This window comes from Strongyloides ratti, scaffold srae_chrx_scaffold0000003, assembly GCF_001040885.1.
Source record: "Strongyloides ratti genome assembly S_ratti_ED321, scaffold srae_chrx_scaffold0000003".
Lineage (NCBI taxonomy): Eukaryota > Metazoa > Nematoda > Chromadorea > Rhabditida > Strongyloididae > Strongyloides > Strongyloides ratti.
This window is the reverse complement of record NW_020171511.1, coordinates 750167-771311: the sequence shown is the minus strand read 5'-3', so window position 1 is coordinate 771311 and position 21145 is coordinate 750167. Positions and strand designations below refer to the sequence as shown.

Sequence of the window (21145 nt, the reverse complement as noted above, 5' to 3'; positions counted from 1 at the left end):
TTAGTTAAATACTATAGATACATAAGATTATTACTTTAGTTAACAAATCAAGGTAAAATTATTTATTTGCCTTGAATTTTAATCATTATTATTATTAGAATATCTTATACAGCTATTATTTTATAACTTATAAAGATATAAATTTTTATATTATACAACTTTTATAATACCTATTTTAAATACTTTTAAAATACACTTTTTTTTTTATTATCAGGGATCAAAATTGGATAGAAAAAAATAATAAAAATGGGGTCCCTTTACCGATCAGAACATATGCGGTTCTGCCAAATGATTTTGGAAAAAGAAGCTGCATTTAATTGTATTGCAGAAGTTGGAAAACATCCATATGTTCAATTTAAAGATGTATGTTTATTATTATAATAAAATTACAAAAAAAATAATAATAAATATAATATATTATAGTTGAACGCTGATGTTAATAATTTTCAAAGAGTTTTTGTTAAGGATATCAGAAAATTTGAAGAATTAGAAAGAAAATTACGTTTTTTGGAAACTGAAATAAAACGTGCTGATATTGATATTCCTGACTATAACGATCCATCATATGAAGTTATTAATCAACAAGCAATGAATGAACTTGAAAATACACTTAATGATTTAGAACGTGATGTAAGTCAAATGAGTGAATCTAAAAAGGAACTTCAAAGAACATATAATGCACAAAAAGAATGGGAAGCTGTTCTTCAAAAAACTGATCAATTCTTTGCTGGTGGTGTTGATGATGCTGCTCGTGAAGAAATCGAACATCAAGTTGAAGATGATGAAGGAATTCAATTAAAAGGAGAAAAAGAATCAATTGGATATTCTGTTGGAGTTATTGAAACTAAAAAAGTTAACTCATTTGAAAGAGTTTTGTGGAGAGCTGGAAGAAGAACAGCTTTCTTAAGACATGCTGAAATTGAAGATCCATTAGAATCAACTAATGGAGGTGAAAAAGTTTCAAAATCTGTTTTTATTGTCTTTTACAATGGTATGAAATTAAAGAATATAGTTGATAAAGTTTGTGATGGTTTCAAAGCTCAACAATATAACAATTGTCCAAGAACTGCTGCAGCACGTGCTAATGCTGCTTATGAAGTTAAAGCAAGAATTCAAGATTTAAGAACAGTTTTAGGACAAACTAATGAACACAATAATAAAGTCCTTAATGCTGCTGCTGGAAATATTAATCAATGGATGACACAAGTTAAATTATACAAATCAATTTACCATACATTGAATCTTTTTACTTTTGATGGTATTGGTAGATTTATGGTTGCTGAATGTTGGGTTCCACTTGATGACATTTCTAATGTTAGACAGGCACTTGAAAATGGTGCTGAGAAAAATGGTACAAATATTAAACCAGTTTTAAATATTCTTGAAACACATGAAATTCCACCAACATATAATAAGACAAATAAATTTACTGCTGTCTTCCAAGGAATTGTTGATTCATATGGTATTGCTGATTATCTTGAAGTTAATCCAGCACCATACACTATTATTACTTTTCCATTCATCTTTTCATGTATGTTTGGTGATCTTGGTCATGGTATTATAATGTTCCTTGCTGGATTATATCTTGTTCTTAGAGAAAAAAATCTTATTGCTAGAAATATTAAAGATGAAATATTTGGAATGTTCTTTGGTGGACGTTATATTATTCTTCTTATGGGATTATTCTCAATATATGCTGGATTTTTATACAATGATATGTTTGCCAAATCATTTAACATCTTTGGTTCAAGCTGGAGAAATCCATATACAAATGATTCAATCGAATCATGGCTTGCACAACAATCTGCTTCAGGTGGTCATGAAGAAATGAAACTTGAATTACCACCAGATTATGCATATTTAAGTGAAAATGGACCATATCCAATGGGAGTAGATCCAATATGGAATCTTGCAGATAATAAATTAAATTATCTTAATTCTATGAAAATGAAACTTTCAATTATTGTTGGTATTGCACAAATGACATTTGGTGTTTTTCTTTCTCTTCAAAATCATAGATATTTTGAATCAAAAATTGATATATATACAGTTTTTATTCCACAATTAGTATTTTTATCAAGTATTTTTATATATCTTTGCCTTCAAATTATTCTTAAATGGATATTCTTTTGGGTAAAACAAGATGTTATTTTTGGACAACTTTATCCTGGTTCACATTGTGCACCATCATTGTTAATTGGTTTAATTAATATGTTTATGTTTAAAGATCGTGAAGCTGGATTTGTGGATATGGATAAAATTATAAAAACAGAATCTGATGGTAAAATAATTTATGCAGAAAAAATGTCATGTTTCCTTCAACAATGGTATCCAGGTCAAAGTATTGTGGAAGCAATTCTTGTTATTATAGCAGTCATTTGTGTCCCAATTATGCTTTTTGGAAAACCTATTTATATACTTATGCAACAAAAAAAAGCTAAAAAAGCAATCTCTGATTCAATGAGTGTACGTATGAATGCTCATACAGATGAAGCAGAAGTTATTAGTAATGGAAAAGTAATTGATGATGTTGCACCTAAAGGTGGACATGGTGGACATCATGATGAAGCTTTTGGTGACATTATGGTACATCAAGCCATTCATACAATTGAATATGTTCTTGGATGTGTCTCACATACAGCATCATATCTTCGTCTTTGGGCTTTATCACTTGCTCATGCTCAATTATCAGAAGTTTTATGGGAAATGATTCTTGAAAATGCATGGGGTGTTAGTGGTGCTGGTGGTGTTATAGCTGCATTTGTAATATTCTTTTTCTTTGCAGTTTTATCACTCTCTATTCTTGTTCTTATGGAAGGACTTTCAGCTTTCCTTCATGCACTTCGTCTTCACTGGGTAGAATTCCAGTCGAAATTTTATGTTGGTACTGGTATACCATTTGTACCATTCCATTATAAAACTGTTTTAAATCCACAAGAATAAAATATGTTAAGAAAAATTTAACATGAAAATATAAAACAAATTTTATACTATGTTAGAAAAGATAACTTCATAAATTGCATAATATTTTTTTCTTTATTTAAGGCATAATATTGCAAATTTTAGTATTTTTAACAATGTTATATATACTAAATAATTCTTCTTCTATCAAAACAACATTAATCATACAAATAATATAATTGCTTTGTCTATTTTTATTAAATAAAGCATATCATTCATTATTATCTTATTTTTTTTTATGCTATTAAAAAAGATTAGTAAAAAGAGTGTTTTATTAAAAGATAATAAAAGTATTTATTAAAAAGTAAAAGTGCAAATGTGTGAAAAAAATTTTTAAAAAAAAAAGTAAAAAAAATATAAATTTTTAATAATTGGACGGCTCATAATATAAAATTTACAGATATACATACAATTACAAAAATAAATGAAGATTTCTATTATATGTATATATATAAAAAAAAATGCAGCAAGTTTAATAGAAGATGTTTAATAAAATTATAAATTCAAAATGCAATTAGCAAGAAAAAATTTTTTACAACAAAAACAAAAGTTCATTATGAATAAACAGTTATTCATAAAGTAAAAATTATAAATTTGTTAGACAAGAAAGAAAAATTATTTGCGTCATCACAAAAAAAAAAGATATAAAATATATGTATTATTAGTATCAATATATTGTTATCTCTCTGTTTCATCATTAATTTTTTTTACAGCCAATTTTTTAAAAGAAAAAAAAAGATTAATCATAAAATAAAAAATTTTTTTTTACTATACCAAATTTAAAAGCATTATTAAAATTATTATATATCATTAAAAAAAGACAACACAATGTATAAATTTATTAAAGTATTAATATTTTATATTAACAAAAAAAAAATTTTTTTAAGAGCACAAAAATGTTTATGAAAGAAAAATGTAATCCTAAATTGCAAAAAAAAAATATTTTCAAATAAATAAAGAAATTTTTTTTGCAGACAAATACAATAAACCAATCAACAACACTTGAATAAACTAAAAATAGTTTGCCTATCAATTAATAATTAATTTTTTTTTTAATTGTTGGATAATGGTAAAGAATGCGACAATTTAGGTAAAAATTGTTAGAAATTAGTATTATTATACATAAAATTATATAAAATGGTACTTCAAGAATGAAACTCTTACCTTACCAACATAAAAATAAATTTCCTAGAAATGAATATCTATTTTTTTTTATATAAGCAACTTCAACATTGTTAACCGGCAATATTAAAAAAAGAAAACAGTTACAAAATAAATAAAAAAAAATATATATATGTGTCAAAAAAAGGACTTCTAATAGTTGTAAAAAAAATTTGAATGATGAAAACAGAATATATTGTTGGAATATTTTAGCAGATTACTTTTTTTATAAAAAAAAATAAGTAAAAAAAAATTGTTGTAAAAAATTATTGAAAACTAATATATAAAAAAAATTGGAGTGACAAAATGAAATGAATTAATTTATAGAAATTGAGAAAATGAAATATAATTTAATTATTTGATTTTTTTTTTTTGTTGAGCTTTGAAATAATATGATAAATCTATTATCTGTTTTATTTCAAAGTGCCTACGCTAATGTATGATATATAAAATTCTCCACCCTTTATCTTCAGGTATATAATTATTAATAAATGTAAAACAATGTTCAATATTGTAATGATGTTGTATTCATACATATAATCTTATTCTTTTAATTATCTTACATCATTTTTAACAAACATTATTGTTTTGTTTTCATATGTTTGATATATATTATAATACATTTATATATATATATATATATATTTATATATATTGTGTTTTTTGATGATGCTATTGCGTTTTCCATCAAAATACACATTATTTTGTATTATAAAAATACAAAATTAACTAGGTGATGAACCAGAAGTTGATGATGGAGGCATATTTGGTTTGCGAGGCTGTGGAGAAGCTGAAGGTGAATTTCCTGTAGATCCTGAAGGTCCATATGACATTGGTGGTGGCATTCTTTCATTAATTTTATCAAGACGTTTTGCTTCATCAAATGACTGTATACGATGCCCAGGTTGAACTCCATGAAGTGCTAAAATAATAATATTAAATAAAAAATTTTTATATTAACATTATATAATAACTATATAACTATCAAATTTTCATATACTGATATTATTCATGTCATTACTTACATTCTTCTAATGTCTGTCGTCCTCCAGACAAAGCACCCCGAGGTAATTTTCCACAAGGATTTAAACCTTTTAATTGTACTACAGTTTCATTTTCACTTCTATATAATTTATAAAAATATTATTATAAATGTATTCTTTTATATTATAAAATTATTGTTAACCGGACTTTTTAATACTAGGACTTAATTACATTTTATTTTTTTTTTTTGCTTGAGTATTAATAATTTTTTAATTATAATTGATAGGAAAAATATTTTTATTATTTGAACATGCTCAGACATGAATAAGAATAATATGACATGTATAATATGAGTAATATATTTGATAGATTATAGTGATTATATATAACTAATATATTACACATACCCTTATGAATACCACGAACACCCTCTTGTAGAGTACCCATTGGTAATGTTCCACTAGGAGTAAGCCCTTTAAGTTGAAGAACAGTTTCACTTTCCTCTCTGAATAAATAAAAAAAAAGTTGTATTAGTATATTATTAACATAATATGTTAGTATGACATATTTTTTTTTATACAATCAATTGTAATTTAAAGTTTTTTTTTTCAATTTTTTTGTTTGTTCAATAATAACGACATTCACAAAAGACATTACAAATAACTTTTATTTTGAATATATTCATTTTCAAATATATTTTATAAACATACCTTAATACGGAGAAAGCTCTAGCCATTTTTCCGATAGCTCTAATTTTGTGTTTAATAACTTCTTTTCTGGCAGCTGGAATGCCTCCTAAAAGTAGGAGGTAATTAATAGATTGGGATATAAAGTGAATTTGAACACATTTGTGCAAACAAAACATTTTTTGAACATAAGGCCTCCAACAAAAACACTTATATATATAATTTAAAAAGGAAGGAAAAGCAAAAAATTTATCATTGTAAAAATTTTATCAGATTGGTATATATTTACCAAAATCGCCTTTGCATATAAATTTTTTTTAATGAATAAATTACTTTGATATTTTTTTTTGTATTAAAATTAGGGTAAAAAGGTAAATATTTAATTATAAATAAAATAGTTTTAAGCATATATATAAAGTTAGCAAAAAGTTTTCTAAATTTTAAAGCAATATAATTAAGCAATAAAAACTTCATTAGGTAAGTGGATTATTTCAAAAAAATAAATAATATTATTAGATTAAAATTGTACTTAAGAGTATGGGTTTACAAAATAAAGGTATAAATAAATTTAAAAACGACATTGGAGTCATAAAGCATAAAATGGTAACTGGTAATAACTCACCTTCTGCTCCTGCATAAACAAAAAATTATATGAAAATAATTATTAAACATTATATTAAATTTTTTTTATAAATAAAATCTATTTGCAACAAAGTAATGCGCTCTAACTTGTTTTTTTCCTATTTTTTTTTTGCTATATTTTTGAAAGATAAATAATCGTTTAAATATTATTTATAGTAATTAATTACAATTAAAAAAATATACTTAATTATTCTTTTATTAAAAAAAAACTAATTATGTTATTCTAAATTATTAAAGAACTAATTATTAAAAGCGCATTTAAAAAGAAGATTAATTAGAATTTAATTTGTTTTCAATGTACTTAAAATGTATAAATAGCATTATCGCTTTAACATATTTTTTTTCCTACATTAAAATAATTTTTTTTTTTGATGTATTTTATAGGAATTATTACGTAATATGTATATTAAAAAGATAGTTAAAAATGTGCAAATAAATAAGTGATAGTACACGTTGGAAAGATAGCTTACCCTCAAATGTATCATCAGAGTCAGTTAATAATTCATCATCTGAACAAATATTCAATATATGAACAAGCATCTCAGTAACTAAAAAAAAAATAATATATTATTTAAAAATATATAGTAATAATAAAAAATATATACCTTTTTCACCAACAAATGGCAATGACCATGTAAAAACATCCATAAAATTAGGTAACCAATATGGATGTTGTGAACAATTAAATTGCCTAATATTCATAACATTATTTTCATATTTCAATATAGCAGCCTTATTGTTATATACATCAAGATAATTTGGAGCAGAAAAAATTGTGATTAAAGAAGGGAAACCGGTAGCTTGCGACTTTCGGTACATTCTGTAGCCCGCATCTTGAGCTTCATGTGCTCTGATAATTGAAAGGAGATTATTATGTTGAAGGAAGTCACAACATGCTGCATAACTATAAAAATATGAGCATCCACGAACTGAATTATGTGAAAATTGTTCACAATTCCTTTCATTACCAAAATCTTCTAATGGATCTGACCATAATAAATCACACATTGGTCCAAAAGCAGGAGGTTCTTTAAATCGATCAAGTTTTTTAATATCATCTAAAGTGTGAATTTCTGGTGATAAACCACCATGAACACATAAAAATTGTTGATTCATAAGGGCAGCTAATGGTAAAGCATCAAAAGAATCCATACACACGTCATAAACCCGCTCCGAGTATTTTATTTTGCATTCTTGCTTAAAGGTAAAATATTCCGTCAAATGACGACATTCATGATTACCTCTTAATAAAAATAATGTATTTGGATAACAAATTTTTAACGCCCATAAATATAAAACACATTCTATAGAAAAATATCCTCTATCAACATAATCCCCTAAAAAGAGATATTTTGTATTTGCTGGAGAACCTCCAACTTCAAATAATTTCATAAGATCATAAAATTGACCATGAATATCACCGCATACTGTAACTGGAGCTTCAATATCTAACATTGTTTTTTCTTGTCGAAATAGTGCTGTACATTCTTGAATAATTTTTATTGCTGCATCTTCCTCAATTCTACCTTCTTTTATAAAATGTTCTTTTAACACATCTGAGCGTGGTTTACCCGTTCTTTTATCATACACATCTTCTATCGTTAACCTCTCACTTACTGGAAATTGTACACCTATAATAAATTATTTTTATATTATAATTAAATAAATTTTTTTCTTTTTTATAATCATAAAACATACTTTTTATAAATCTTTCAACACACTTTTCTTTATCAATAACTGCCCTTGATGATCCTGAGGCTTTATTTGATGTTACCGAGCTTGATCCCGTGGTGGCTGAAGCATTTGTATTGCTAGATGAACCTGCTGTATTGGCAGAGCCTGAGTTTGACGCTCCTGAAGAAGTATCCATGGCAGATAATGCCGAGATGGATAATTGATCAAAAATAGGGAATGATGTAATAAAAGATCAAAGTTTTAAACTTTTGCTCGGCTTAATTAAAACTAAACCTATAATAATATAAAATATTAATAAAAATAATAGATAATAATACAATAAGTAAAATCAAAAAAGTCATATTAAAATATAAATAAATCATTGATGTTTAATATTGATAAAAATAACGAGAGTTATCAATACTGATATATAATAAAATTTATAAATATTTATATATAAAATTAATTGTATAAAAAAATTTTTTTTTATATAATTTCTAAGAAAATAAAAAAAAAAGAGTAAAAATTTTTTTGACAAAGTATAATTTTAAAATAACTTTTCTCATATGTACATTACATTATTAATTGTAAAATATCTTCTTTTTACATCGTTTTACTAAATATTATCACCATATCACATTATCGTAGTTGCTTTCTTCCTTTTCTTTCCATCTCATTTCAACTATAATATTCTTCTTATATACTGAACCAAAATTTGTAACATAATTTAGTACAACATATTTAAAATTTGTAAATTTTATGATAATAGAAATAATACATAAATAACAAGATAATAAAAAATTTTATATAATAAAAAAAATATATAAATAAATAAAAAAAAACAGTAAACATATATACTAATAAGTACAAAAATTTAATATGAATAATTAAAATATATTTTTTAAGGTACTAAGTCTTATCAATTATATATAAGATTATACATCATATTTGGCATTAACAATAAAAAAAAACCTTATTAAATATTTACTTTTTGATAAAAAAAAAGAGAATAAAAATAATTTTAATTAAATGTAAAAAGATTAAAAGCTTATATATATGTAAAAATAAAATATTTTCTTGTAATATTCATTAAATTATTTAAAGACAAATGATTTTCATTTAGTGATAAATTTTATTATATACATATTATATTGTTATTTATAGATCTAACCATTTTACTAGTGTTTGCAATAAAAATTATAGAAAAGTTTTTATTTTTATATATTCAACACAATCATATGTTAAGACAGCCCTAAATATATTATTATTTTATTCATTAAAAGTAATCGTTAAAAAGTACATACAATATATATAAATATATATATATATATACATAATATATGAATATATGTTTGTATAAAATAAAAAAGAATAATACAAAAATAATATAAATAAGAATTATAATTTTGAAAAAAAATATATTTAAAATATTAAAGATATATACATATGTCCAATAAGTTTTTTTTTTTTTTTTTAAATTAATAATAATATTTATATTTAATAAAACAAAAAGAATAGTCTTAGGATGGTGGTCAAAATAAAAAGAACAAGATGTATTATTGACCGATCTGATAGTGGTGAACATTAAAGATTTAATGATATACCAAGAGTGATAGAAGAACAAATGATAGTTGTTACGCATAGAAATATGGCAGTGCAGTTGTCAGAATAACCTATACACTGTCATAGTATATATTGTCGTTGTCATCTACTCTTTTATAATGCCTAAGCTTTTCAGTTCATAGAATTGGTTAATATGTAGATGAAATACCAGCCATATAGAAAAAGCTGATTTTAAGCTAAGAGTTGGCTATCAGTCACTTTAACTCTTCGCCTTTCACTTTTAAGTAACTTGTAAAAATTTCCCTCTCGCTTCTTCATTGACTCTCGTTAATAAGATAAAAGCGCAACTACTAATAGCTAGTAAAAATGAAAAAAGAAGAAAATGATAAGGAGAAAAAGAATTGAGATTATACATACATATTAGCCAATATATTATTTTTTAAAGCATAAAGTGGTCGTCCAATATTGTCTTGTTAACAGAAGCTATTGTCGCAAGCCGCATTTATATCAATAAAGTTACTTTACTAAAATTTTTCAAATAAATATAAAATTCACCATTAAAATACCCTTTATTATAAATAATATTTACACCAAAACTTACGTTACAATTATTTTTTTTTTCCATTTACTTTAAAATAATTTTTTAAAAATATAATACACATATCAATATAAATAATATTAAAATAAAAAAAAAATAAATAAATAAAATATATTATGTTTGATAAAAAATATTTTTTTTTTATTCTTTTAATATTACTAGGTATTATAAAGTAACTATAAATATTATTTTTATTCATACTTAATTATATTTCATTAAAAATAGAGGAAAAGACTATACTTAATAATTACTATAAATCTAAAAAAAAAATTGTATTTTTTTTAAAATTACCCTACTTTGTAATATTTGTATTACATTTTAAATTATATTTTTATTTATTTAAAATGTATTTATTTTTACTAAAAAAAAACAATAGTTATACAAAAATACACTCATAAATTAATTATATATTTTAAATGAATGTATATCTATTCATATGAAAAAATATATAAAAAGACGAGACAAAGTAAATAAACATTTAAAAATTAATAGAACAAAAAAAAATTCATTTAATCTTTAGCTTATCGGCTAACAACATAAAGTTAGAAATCAAAAGCTATGGTAAGAAAAATTTTTCTTTACCAAGAATTAAATTGTTGAGACAAATTACAGACAAATTTATTTTTATTTTTTTTTTGAAACAGTTAACAAATTTAATATGTGGTCAAGAGACTCTTTAGTTAAAAATGTTTAAAAATAAAAAGAAAGTAATATTTTGTAAAAATTAGAATACTTTTAACAAATAAATTATTGTTGTAATGTAAAAATTTTATATAAGATAAATTGTATATTGCATAAATAAGAATTTTTAAATAGAAAGTAATATATGTATGAAAATGTTATAAGAAAAAAAAAGTATTATTAATTTTTATTTTAAAATGATACATAAGAAAGTGAGGAGAGAGATTTATTAGGTATATAAAAATATATACATATATCCACAAAATGTTAGATATTATAGAATCCTTATATATAAGATAAGAATAAGAGAAGCTTCGCATTAGAAAGTATCATATAAGTTAAGCGTTATGAAAAAGAAAATCTACTACTCGCTCTCTTTCTTTTTTCTTTTTCTTAATTTTCACAGTATAAATGTATTAAAAATTTTTAAATATACATTTTTAACACTTTATAAAATGATAATTTATACATCTTAATATATTTAAAAATAAGTATAACAATATATCTTACTAAATAATATATGGATATTGAATAAAATAATAATTATTTACGCAAGATACGTTATCACTTTAATAGAATTGTAAGAACTGTCTTTTAAAGGGGAAATATTTAACATACATCAAAGACAAGTAATATATATATATATATATATATTTTGATAGTATATGTCTATACAGATTAACATGTGCCTTCTATATATGGTTGTGGTAGCCGCAGGTGTCTATATTTAATCGCTTATGAAATTATATGTAAAAAAAAAAGAAGGTTGTTATATAATATTCAAAAATTTATTAAAATGCTTACATTAATAAATTTAATATATTTTATAATAATTAATGTTATAGATCTTAATAAATCAATCATTATTAATAATATAACATAAAATGACTTAATATTGTTATATTTATATCGCTATAAAAGTTTTGTTTTTTTTTTTTAATTTTTTTTATAACCCTTATTCTTTTTCAATTTTATTTTATTATTATTTTTTCTTTTATTATTATATGTATATAAATATATAAAAATTTATATAAGTATAATATATATTAATATATGAAAAATAAAATATCTTATGATATATAAGATCATATAAATATATGTTTCCAAGACGACAAAGCACCATATTATCCATATAATATGTATATATATATATATATGGATAAATTATTAATAATGATATAAAAAAAAATCAGTACTAATTTTTGAAAAATGAAATATTTATTATTAATGAATAATAAGATATTTAATATGATAGGTTTGAAATGATTACTGATCTGTTACTAGGATTATATATTTATTCACTAGAAAAAAAAGATTAAATACAGATAAACGTAAAATAAAGAAAATAAGATTGGCAAAGAAAAATTAATGTAAAGTGTAATATAAATAAAAGTAAAAACGGGTGCCAGATATTTTAATGCGCTTTTACGATTATAAAGAAGGGTTGTTGTTAGTTCTTGAGCTTTCACAATACACAATTAGATAATATAAAAAATTAAACTAGTGATATGAAATTAATCTTATTTTTCAATAAGTAAATATATATATATATATATATATTATCATTAGACAATAGAGGGTGGATAGTTTTTAGAAGGAAAAAATAATATTTGAAGACATATAAAAAGGTTTGATGGGAAAAAAAGAATTAAAAATAATATGAAAATAAAGATTTATAAATGACGTATAAATGAAGTTACTTTTAAATATTACTTTAAATGAATTATAAAAAAAAAGAAAATGATTAATCCTTTTACTGGAAATAAAAAATATTATAAATATATATATATCATAATATATCAAGAAAAAAAAAATTATTATATATATAAAAGAAGAAGAAATGATGAATCATTATAAAAATGAATATAAAACAAAAATTATATATATATATATATATATTTATACAAATTGTTAAATACAATTTTGTCTAATTTAGTTTCCTCACTTTATTATACCTTTAGCTAACTACTAAAATATACTAATTGTAAAAGAGAATAAAGATAAAGGATTAAAAGGTAAAATAAATGTTAAAATTAAATAGGTTTTATAAATGTAAATATTAATGACTGTTAATAAGATGAAAAAATATATTATAAAAGTTATGGTTTATTAAAAATGACAATTTTTTTTAATAAAACATTAATATATTATCAAATTACATTAAAAATGAATGTTAAAGAAGAAAGGCTGATTTTTAACATTAAGATGTCAAGATATAATGTTTTATAGGAGACAATATAAGTTGGTGGTTGTTATAAAAGATAAATTTATATATATATATATATAAATATATGAAAAATATAATATGAAATATTAAAAATAAGTTAGTTAGTTAAGATTGCACTATATTTTAACTAATATTGAAGGATAAAAGTTATCATTTTAAAATATATAAATAAATATAAATAATAGTCATTGTAATGACAATGTAAATGGATCTGTAAAACTTGTATATATCTTAAATTAACAATTTATATCATATTTATTATTATGATCACTAAGCAAATAATATTAATATCTAAGTATTTTTAAATATTTATTAAGATATTTTTATAAAGTTTATTTAAAAATGACCATATAAAAAAATTTTTTTTTATCATATTTAAAATTTATAGTTTTATTATTAATAGTTATTAACATTTTCAAAATACAATAATATATACATTTATATTAAAAAGCTAATAAATATACCTTATCATTATTCTTTTTTGTAATAATAATATTAATAATAATAAAATTAACGATATCATTATTATAAACTTTCTTACATAATAATTTTACACCTCGTTTTTATAATTTTAATTTCATTAGATTATAAATTATCAACACTGAAGATATTTATTTAACTTTTAAAATAAATTTATATCTATATTTCAGTCCATAAGTAATAAAAATATATAATAAAAAAATAATATTTTATACTTTTGCTACATTTTATATGTAGATAACAAAGTTAAAAGAAACGATAAATATTTTGATAAAAGGGTAGAGTAACTGATGGCTTTAAAAATATATTTTGTTTATAAAGATAATAATATGGTTTAGTCGTATTATTTTTTTTTTTTTAATTTTATATCTTATAATAAATTAAATTGAAATAAAAAAAAAAAAGAAATGATATCATAAAAAGCTGTTATGGACATTAAGTTGGAAAATATAAATAAATATTATACCTTTTTTTTTAATTTATATTACATCGAAAATAATTACTTTTATACAATGTAACAAAATATAAAAAAATATACCTAAAACATGATAGAGTAGGTATTTAAAAAAAATAATATTTTGCCAAGTTGAATAATAGAATGTTATAATATCTTGTTATAATTTGAGTTTTAAAATTAATTTTTTTTTAATGGTAAAAATTGTTATTTTACAATTAAATATACACATAAAGTTTACCAAACAATATTTTAAATTTGTGAAATATAATAAAAAAAAAATTTTTTTCTATTATTTATTATCATAATATTTTTATCATCTTTTAATTTGATTTATCACTATAACAAAATTTTACATATATTTTTTTTTATACATCATTAAAAGAAATTATTTTTTTTTATTTTTTTAGAAACTATTTAAAATATACCTTTCTAATTAAAAAATAGTTATTAATGATAAGGAAAAAACGTACATATAATATTTTGGTATGAAAGAAAAAAAACTTAAAAATTGTTTATAGATAAAAAGTCATAGCAACGTTTAACCATTATCTATAGAGTATATATATATTTATTCATGGATATATATTAAAAGTTTCTTATATAATCTTAGTGATATAACAAAAATACAGGTTTAGAATTGCAAACTTTTAATCATATAAATATATATTTTATTTTCATATTAATGTGTAGGTGTTTCCATTATTATAACACATTTGATTGGTCATCATAATTTTGTCCTTATCAATTATTAAAATATATAAAATAATAAAGTAATATATATATATATTAAGAGTAATATTAAAAAATTATAATATATGTACATATAATAGAAAAATGAGAGAAAGAGAGTCAAGGAGAGAGAAATATGAAAAATTTTTATAATAAACGGATAAAGCAAAAGAAGGATATGATGCTTGGAGAAAACACTGACATTTCGGGTGTTGTATTAAAAGAAATATAGTTAACTGTTGTTATTGGGTGGATGTACATAAACATATTTTAAAACTGCCGTTATCGTTGTTGTAAAGAAAAAGTCTAAAATAAAAAGGAAAGTAAGTAGTTAATATATAGATATAGTCATATTGTTTCATAAAAATGTACTTTGTAACATTTTATCTATTCATTACTTTCACATCATTTAAAATAAAAATATTTTTATGTAAGAAAGTTTGATACTTACGTTATGGAGACAACATTTAGAATTTAAAATTGATAAATACTATATAATATATATATATATATATATATCCTCATCACGACCCTCACTTAATGTTCTTTTAATTTATTTTATTTCATTTAATCATCTTTCTTTAGCTATCTAATAAATGTACTTATTGGAATAAGTAATTGATAACTATATGTAAGAAGATAGATAATAAAAATATATATATTTAAAAAAAAGAAGATTTTTCTCTGTTATAATTAATATTTTATAATAAAATGTAGAAATTTATAAGAAAAAAAATTACAACTTAATATTTTTTATTATATAAATATGTATATATATATATCAATACCAGCTGAAATATAAAAAATATTTTTTTTAAATTTATATTTTTTCAACCAAATATTGATAAATGTTAATGACAGGTTATAAAATAAAAGAAACATTTTTTTTTTGGAAATTTTTAAAATTGTTATGTAATATAGAGGCTAAAATTTTGCATATTTTTTCTATTGTAACGTAAAAAAAAAATAATTTAAATTGTCTCTATAAAAATTTGTATAAAATTCTATACTATAGTGAAAAAAAAAAGAATTTTAATAAAATTATATTTTAAATAGAGTATTAAAATTTACTTATTAGAAATAATTCTATCAGTTCTATTTTACAATAAAATTTGACAAAAGAAATAATTGATAATTAGATATATGATAAATTAGTTTTACAATAAAAAAAACACTCAACTAAAGACAATTACATTTCTTTCCATTAATGGTGAAAGAGAATCCTATAAGTTAATTAAACATTTAAAAGTTATAATTATTGAAAATTATATTAATGTAAATTTTCTAAAAAAGAATATTTAATTTTTTCCCCATACAATAAATGTTTAAACACTACTCCTCTATAAAATTACTTTTATCTTACATACAAACATTATTATTTTACGGAAATTTTACTAAAACTATAAAAAGAATCATATATCATTAGATAAAAAAAAAGAGTAAAAATTTAACAAAAATTAAATATAAATTTTAATATATTTAATATAGTTTATAGTAAAATAAAATTTAATTTATTTATATTTTTAAAAATAAGTTTTTTTTTACACATTTTATAATAATATAATATCTAATATATCCTTTGAAGTAAAAAAAAAAATTTTAAAATCTAAATATTTTTTTTATAAATACTATTATTATATATAGTTTGTCTAAAAAATCTTTTTTAATAACATATTAATAGTTTATAAAATAAAACAGGAATTCATGTATATTAACTATTAAAAAAAATAAAGATTATGATGTAAAAATGTCTAAAAAATCTACAACTTTTATAAAAAAAAAATTTTTTTACTAAAATATATGTGATAATATAAAATTTTAAGAAAAACTTTTCACTCATGTCAATATATGTACGATTTAAAAAAAATTAAATTTAGAAACTATATAGTTAAATGTTAGTTATCTCTCAATATTTCAATTTTTTTTTTCATAAATAACATTAAATTATATATTTTGAAATTTTATATACATATTTTTTAATTGACAAATATTTATTTTTAATATAAAATTCATCTTTATTATTTAAAAAAAAAACAAAAATAAAATTATAAAAAAAATTATTTTAAAGAATGAATTATATATAATAATACACAAATTACTACATGTAGTTGTTAAATTAAAAAAAAAAGTATTTTATTTACAAATATTTGCATCGTGGTTATTTTATAAAATAAAAGAGTCATAAATAATATCAAACTTATATTAAACAATAGACAAGTTAAAAATAAAATGAAACATAATAGATGTTATAAGTTATTTTATTTATCAATATGATAATGAAATTAAATTTTCATACATTTTATTTTTAAATTAATAAAACAAATAGAATTTTTATTAGTAGAATAGAAATATTAAAAGTTGACTTTTTATTATTAAAATATTTATTAAAATTCAACATGTATAATAATCAAAAAAATTTGTGAAAAAATATTTTAATTAACATTATTGTTAATAGTAATCTAAAGCTCATTAATATATGACAACTATTTGATGGACATTCTCTTGGTTCTTCCTTATAATGATATCTGGTATAATCCAAATCTTCTCTTATTTTCCGATATTTTGGTTTTAGTAATAAACAGTCACTTACTAAAATAAATTTAAAAAAAAAAATTGTATGTATATAAAATAAATTTATTATCTTTACTTACACATATTAGCATCATATTCTTTAACAATTGAGGTATCTTGATGTATTTCCTGATTTTGACATGAGCTATTTTTTATAAAAAGATATAAATCACTCTCATTAAAAGGATACATTTTTAATGTACTATAAGAAAAAAAGAAAAATTAAATGACATAAAAAATGTAAATTTTTTTTTTAATATTAACTTACACTGTACAATTATTTTGTAAAATAAATTGAATTTCTTTTTCTAAATGAATATTTAATTTAAAAAATGTTTGTTTTTTTGCGCAATATTCATTAGTATTTCTTTTGTTATATGTACAATTATTGTTATCAGTAATTTTTGGTTGACTTTCAACAAAAGATGTTGGCAATATATTCCACCAATAAAAATATTTAATAAAGTTTTTTAAAAAATAATATAAACTTTGAAAAAAATCTTTTTTTCCTCTACTACTTGATGTTGTTGGTATTTTATTAAAGAATTTTGTTGATGGACATTCTAATTGATAATTTGTATATTCTACCTGTGAAATTAAACCCGTTCTATTCATTTCGTTATATAAATTATAATCATCAAATAAATGTTTAAAATAATTTATTTTTGATGATGCTATTATATAACTATCTTTTGTTACAATAAAACATTCATAATTTTTCTATAAATAAAAATATATTATATTATTTCTTTTTTTTTTTTTAAAAACTATTACAAACCTTATAACAAATATTCCAATTTGCATTTTTATATGTTAATTTTTTAAAATATTCATCAATAAAATGATTTGACCAATCAACACCTACATTAGCTAATTTTATACCATCATCATTTGTTAAAATATTTCTAATTGTTGCAATATTATCACCATGAACAACAAATTGTAATTTTGGATAAATTTTATGCCTATGAAAATCAAATTTTAAATCATCCATATAATCAAAAAAATTTTGTTGTGAACATTTGGGAAAAACTGCTGTTATATGTTTACGTGTTTGAACAAATGAAAATTTATAATGTTGTAATGAAAAATCTCTTGGAATATATGTATTATTATCACACACACTATCATCTTTAATTTTTAAGTTTCTTTTACCATACCATGAATCTACCCAATTTGAAAGACCATTTAAATAATTAAAAAATATTTTTTCTTCTTTTTTACATCTTTCATTAGTTCTTGAGGTTATTTCATGTAATCTTTCTACTTCATCTAAATGATCTAAACTAATATTACAAAATCTTTTAATATCCGTATGATAAAATGTTATATCATTAAAACTTGGATGAATATTCAATTTATAGTCATTATTTTTTAATTTAAAAAATGGTTCTTGAAGTTGATGAACAAAACCTAATACTAGTGGTGTATTTTCAAGTACCAAACATCTATATTCACGATCAACATCTTCTATTATCTCACCACATCTTTTATCAATCATCATTTTTCTAAATTCTTCAAAAACAGGTGTTTGAAATTCTAATTCTAAAATATCCATTGTTGATATTGAATCTGATAAACTCATTAATTTTAAAACTTCTTCATTTGTAAAACCATATTGAACTTTTTTTGTATGTCTATATGGATTTTTAATATTGTAACATGCTGTTCTCCTTATCATATATATATCATTTTTTGGTAATTTCATTTTAGGATGATAATAAACAATTCCATTATTATCAATAAGAAATGTGTAAAAATTACTATTTTTTAAATTTATTATATTTTTTAATGTACTTAATTTGTAATCAACTGCAGCTATACCAATAAAACCTTTACTATCATCACCATTTGTATAATTTAAAATTGGTATTGATAGCGTTGTTACAGCACCATGTTTTTGTGCATCCATATATGGTGGAGTAAAAATTATTGGTCTTGTCATGATAGAATTTGTTGATCGATAGACATATGATAATACTTCACTTAATTTTGATAAATAAAACCTTGATTGAAGTCTAACAGCAGCAATAGAATTAATAATTGCATATTCAGCATCTGTTTTACAGGCAATCCAATCTAATGATTGTTGTTCACCAATACCATAACCCATAGAAAAACCAAAAATTCTTATATTATCACTATTAATTTGTGTATAATTTTCAATAATTGATGTTGGCCATTCTTCAATACCATCAGTAAAAAGCATTATTATTTTATGACCATTTGATGTATATGTATCATTTAAATGTTTAAGAATTTTAAATTGTTCATAACTATATTCTAATGCTGGTCCAATAAATGCTTGATCTCTATCTTCTAAATTATCAAGAAGTGATCTTAATAAACGTTTATTACGTGATGTTGCTGGAACAAAACCATCATAACAATTTTTCATAACTAATTCTCTTCGACTATTAAACCATACAGCATTAATATAATCATTAGGACTTAATGTAGCTAATATATTAAGAACAGTCATTTTTGTTAAATGTTGAGTTTGTCCTTTAGCTGATCCACTAAAATCTAACAAAAATAATATATCTTTTGGTGCTGATTCTGCCATAACAAACCAAGGTCTATATCTTGGATCAAAAAGATCAAATGTATATTCTTTAGGTTCAATTATCCATGGTACTGCAGGATAAATTCTTGTAACACCACTATATGTTCCAATATATTGTCTTGATATATATTTATCATTCATATCATTTTTTTTAAATGTATTTAATAAATCTATATGTGATGTCCAATTAACATCTTTTATTACTTCTGGTTGACATTTATATGCTTCAACTGCTAAATGAATTCCTGACATTTTCTTATGTTTAAAGTATGATGAACCACGTTTATCTGTCCAATAGTCACCAGTTACATCAGATTTATTAAAAAATACCAAATGATTATTACATATTTCTTCATTAATTTTATATTGACCAACACCATCTTGAAGTCTTGGATAAAAATCCATAAACTCAATATTTTCCATTAATTTTAATGATTCTTTTGAAACTTTTTCAGCTGTTTCTGTTAATGCCTTAAAAAATAAGTATTAAATTTTAAATAATATTATTTATTAACCTGAACAGCATTGATTTTATCAATAAAAAATTGTTGAACTCTTTTATATACATCTTCACTATCATTTAAAAAATCAATCTTTTCATTTTCAACATTATTATTAAAAATATCTTGTAAACTTTTATCAATTATCCGATAACGAGAATGTTGTTCAAAAATAGTATTAAGTTGTTTATCAAAATAATTAATAGCTGAATGTATCGAAGTGTAAGTTAGCAGAGGAAGATATATTAAAACGATAAAAAATACTACAATTTCCATAATTTAAAGATTATTGAAAATTTGTAATTAAATTTTTTTTTTCTTATTTTCATACAAGTATCTTCTTTATCATTTATTCCTTTTTTAAAACTAAGTTATATATTTAAAAGCAAATAAAAAAGAATATATGAAATAATATAATTTGAAAAAAATTTTAATTTTTCTTTTTAACACAATTTTTCCATTGTATGATATTATATAATAAAAAAAAATATATACCTTACAAAAAGCTAAAAAAAAAGTTATAATTAAAATTATATATATATATGTATTTTAGATAATAATAATTAACGTTATGAAAAAACAAATATATGTATATGAAGAAATAAATGTAGAATATATTTTAATAATAGTTATAATAAAATATAAGTTTAAATAATATAAAATAA

At 20.9% G+C, this 21145-nt stretch overlaps 3 protein-coding genes across 3 annotated transcripts; 1 reads left to right on the top strand and 2 right to left on the bottom strand.

Moving 5' to 3' along the window:
- Window positions 1–246: 246 nt before the first annotated feature.
- SRAE_X000197400 (V-type ATPase, V0 complex, 116kDa subunit family and ATPase, V0 complex, subunit 116kDa, eukaryotic family-containing protein) lies at window positions 247–2943 on the top strand (the record flags this gene model as incomplete). The annotated part of the gene is made up of 2 exons (XM_024654984.1): window positions 247–363; window positions 424–2943. The coding sequence occupies 2 exons, from the start codon at window positions 247–249 to the stop codon at window positions 2941–2943; spliced, it is 2637 nt and encodes an 878-aa protein (XP_024499443.1).
- Window positions 2944–4847: 1904 nt separating this feature from the next.
- SRAE_X000197300 (Calcineurin-like phosphoesterase domain, apaH type and Serine/threonine-specific protein phosphatase/bis(5-nucleosyl)-tetraphosphatase domain-containing protein) lies at window positions 4848–8304 on the bottom strand (the record flags this gene model as incomplete). The annotated part of the gene is made up of 7 exons (XM_024654973.1): window positions 4848–5044; window positions 5148–5245; window positions 5510–5611; window positions 5817–5901; window positions 6905–6982; window positions 7040–8065; window positions 8133–8304. 7 exons carry the CDS (start codon window positions 8302–8304, stop codon window positions 4848–4850), a joined length of 1758 nt encoding a protein of 585 aa, XP_024499442.1.
- An 8946-nt stretch (window positions 8305–17250) lies between these two features.
- SRAE_X000197200 (von Willebrand factor, type A domain and Cache domain and VWA N-terminal domain-containing protein) lies at window positions 17251–20756 on the bottom strand (the record flags this gene model as incomplete). Its single annotated transcript, XM_024654962.1, has 5 exons — window positions 17251–17432; window positions 17495–17616; window positions 17683–18134; window positions 18193–20451; window positions 20496–20756. 5 exons carry the CDS (start codon window positions 20754–20756, stop codon window positions 17251–17253), a joined length of 3276 nt encoding a protein of 1091 aa, XP_024499441.1.
- Between the last annotated feature and the right edge of the window lie 389 nt (window positions 20757–21145).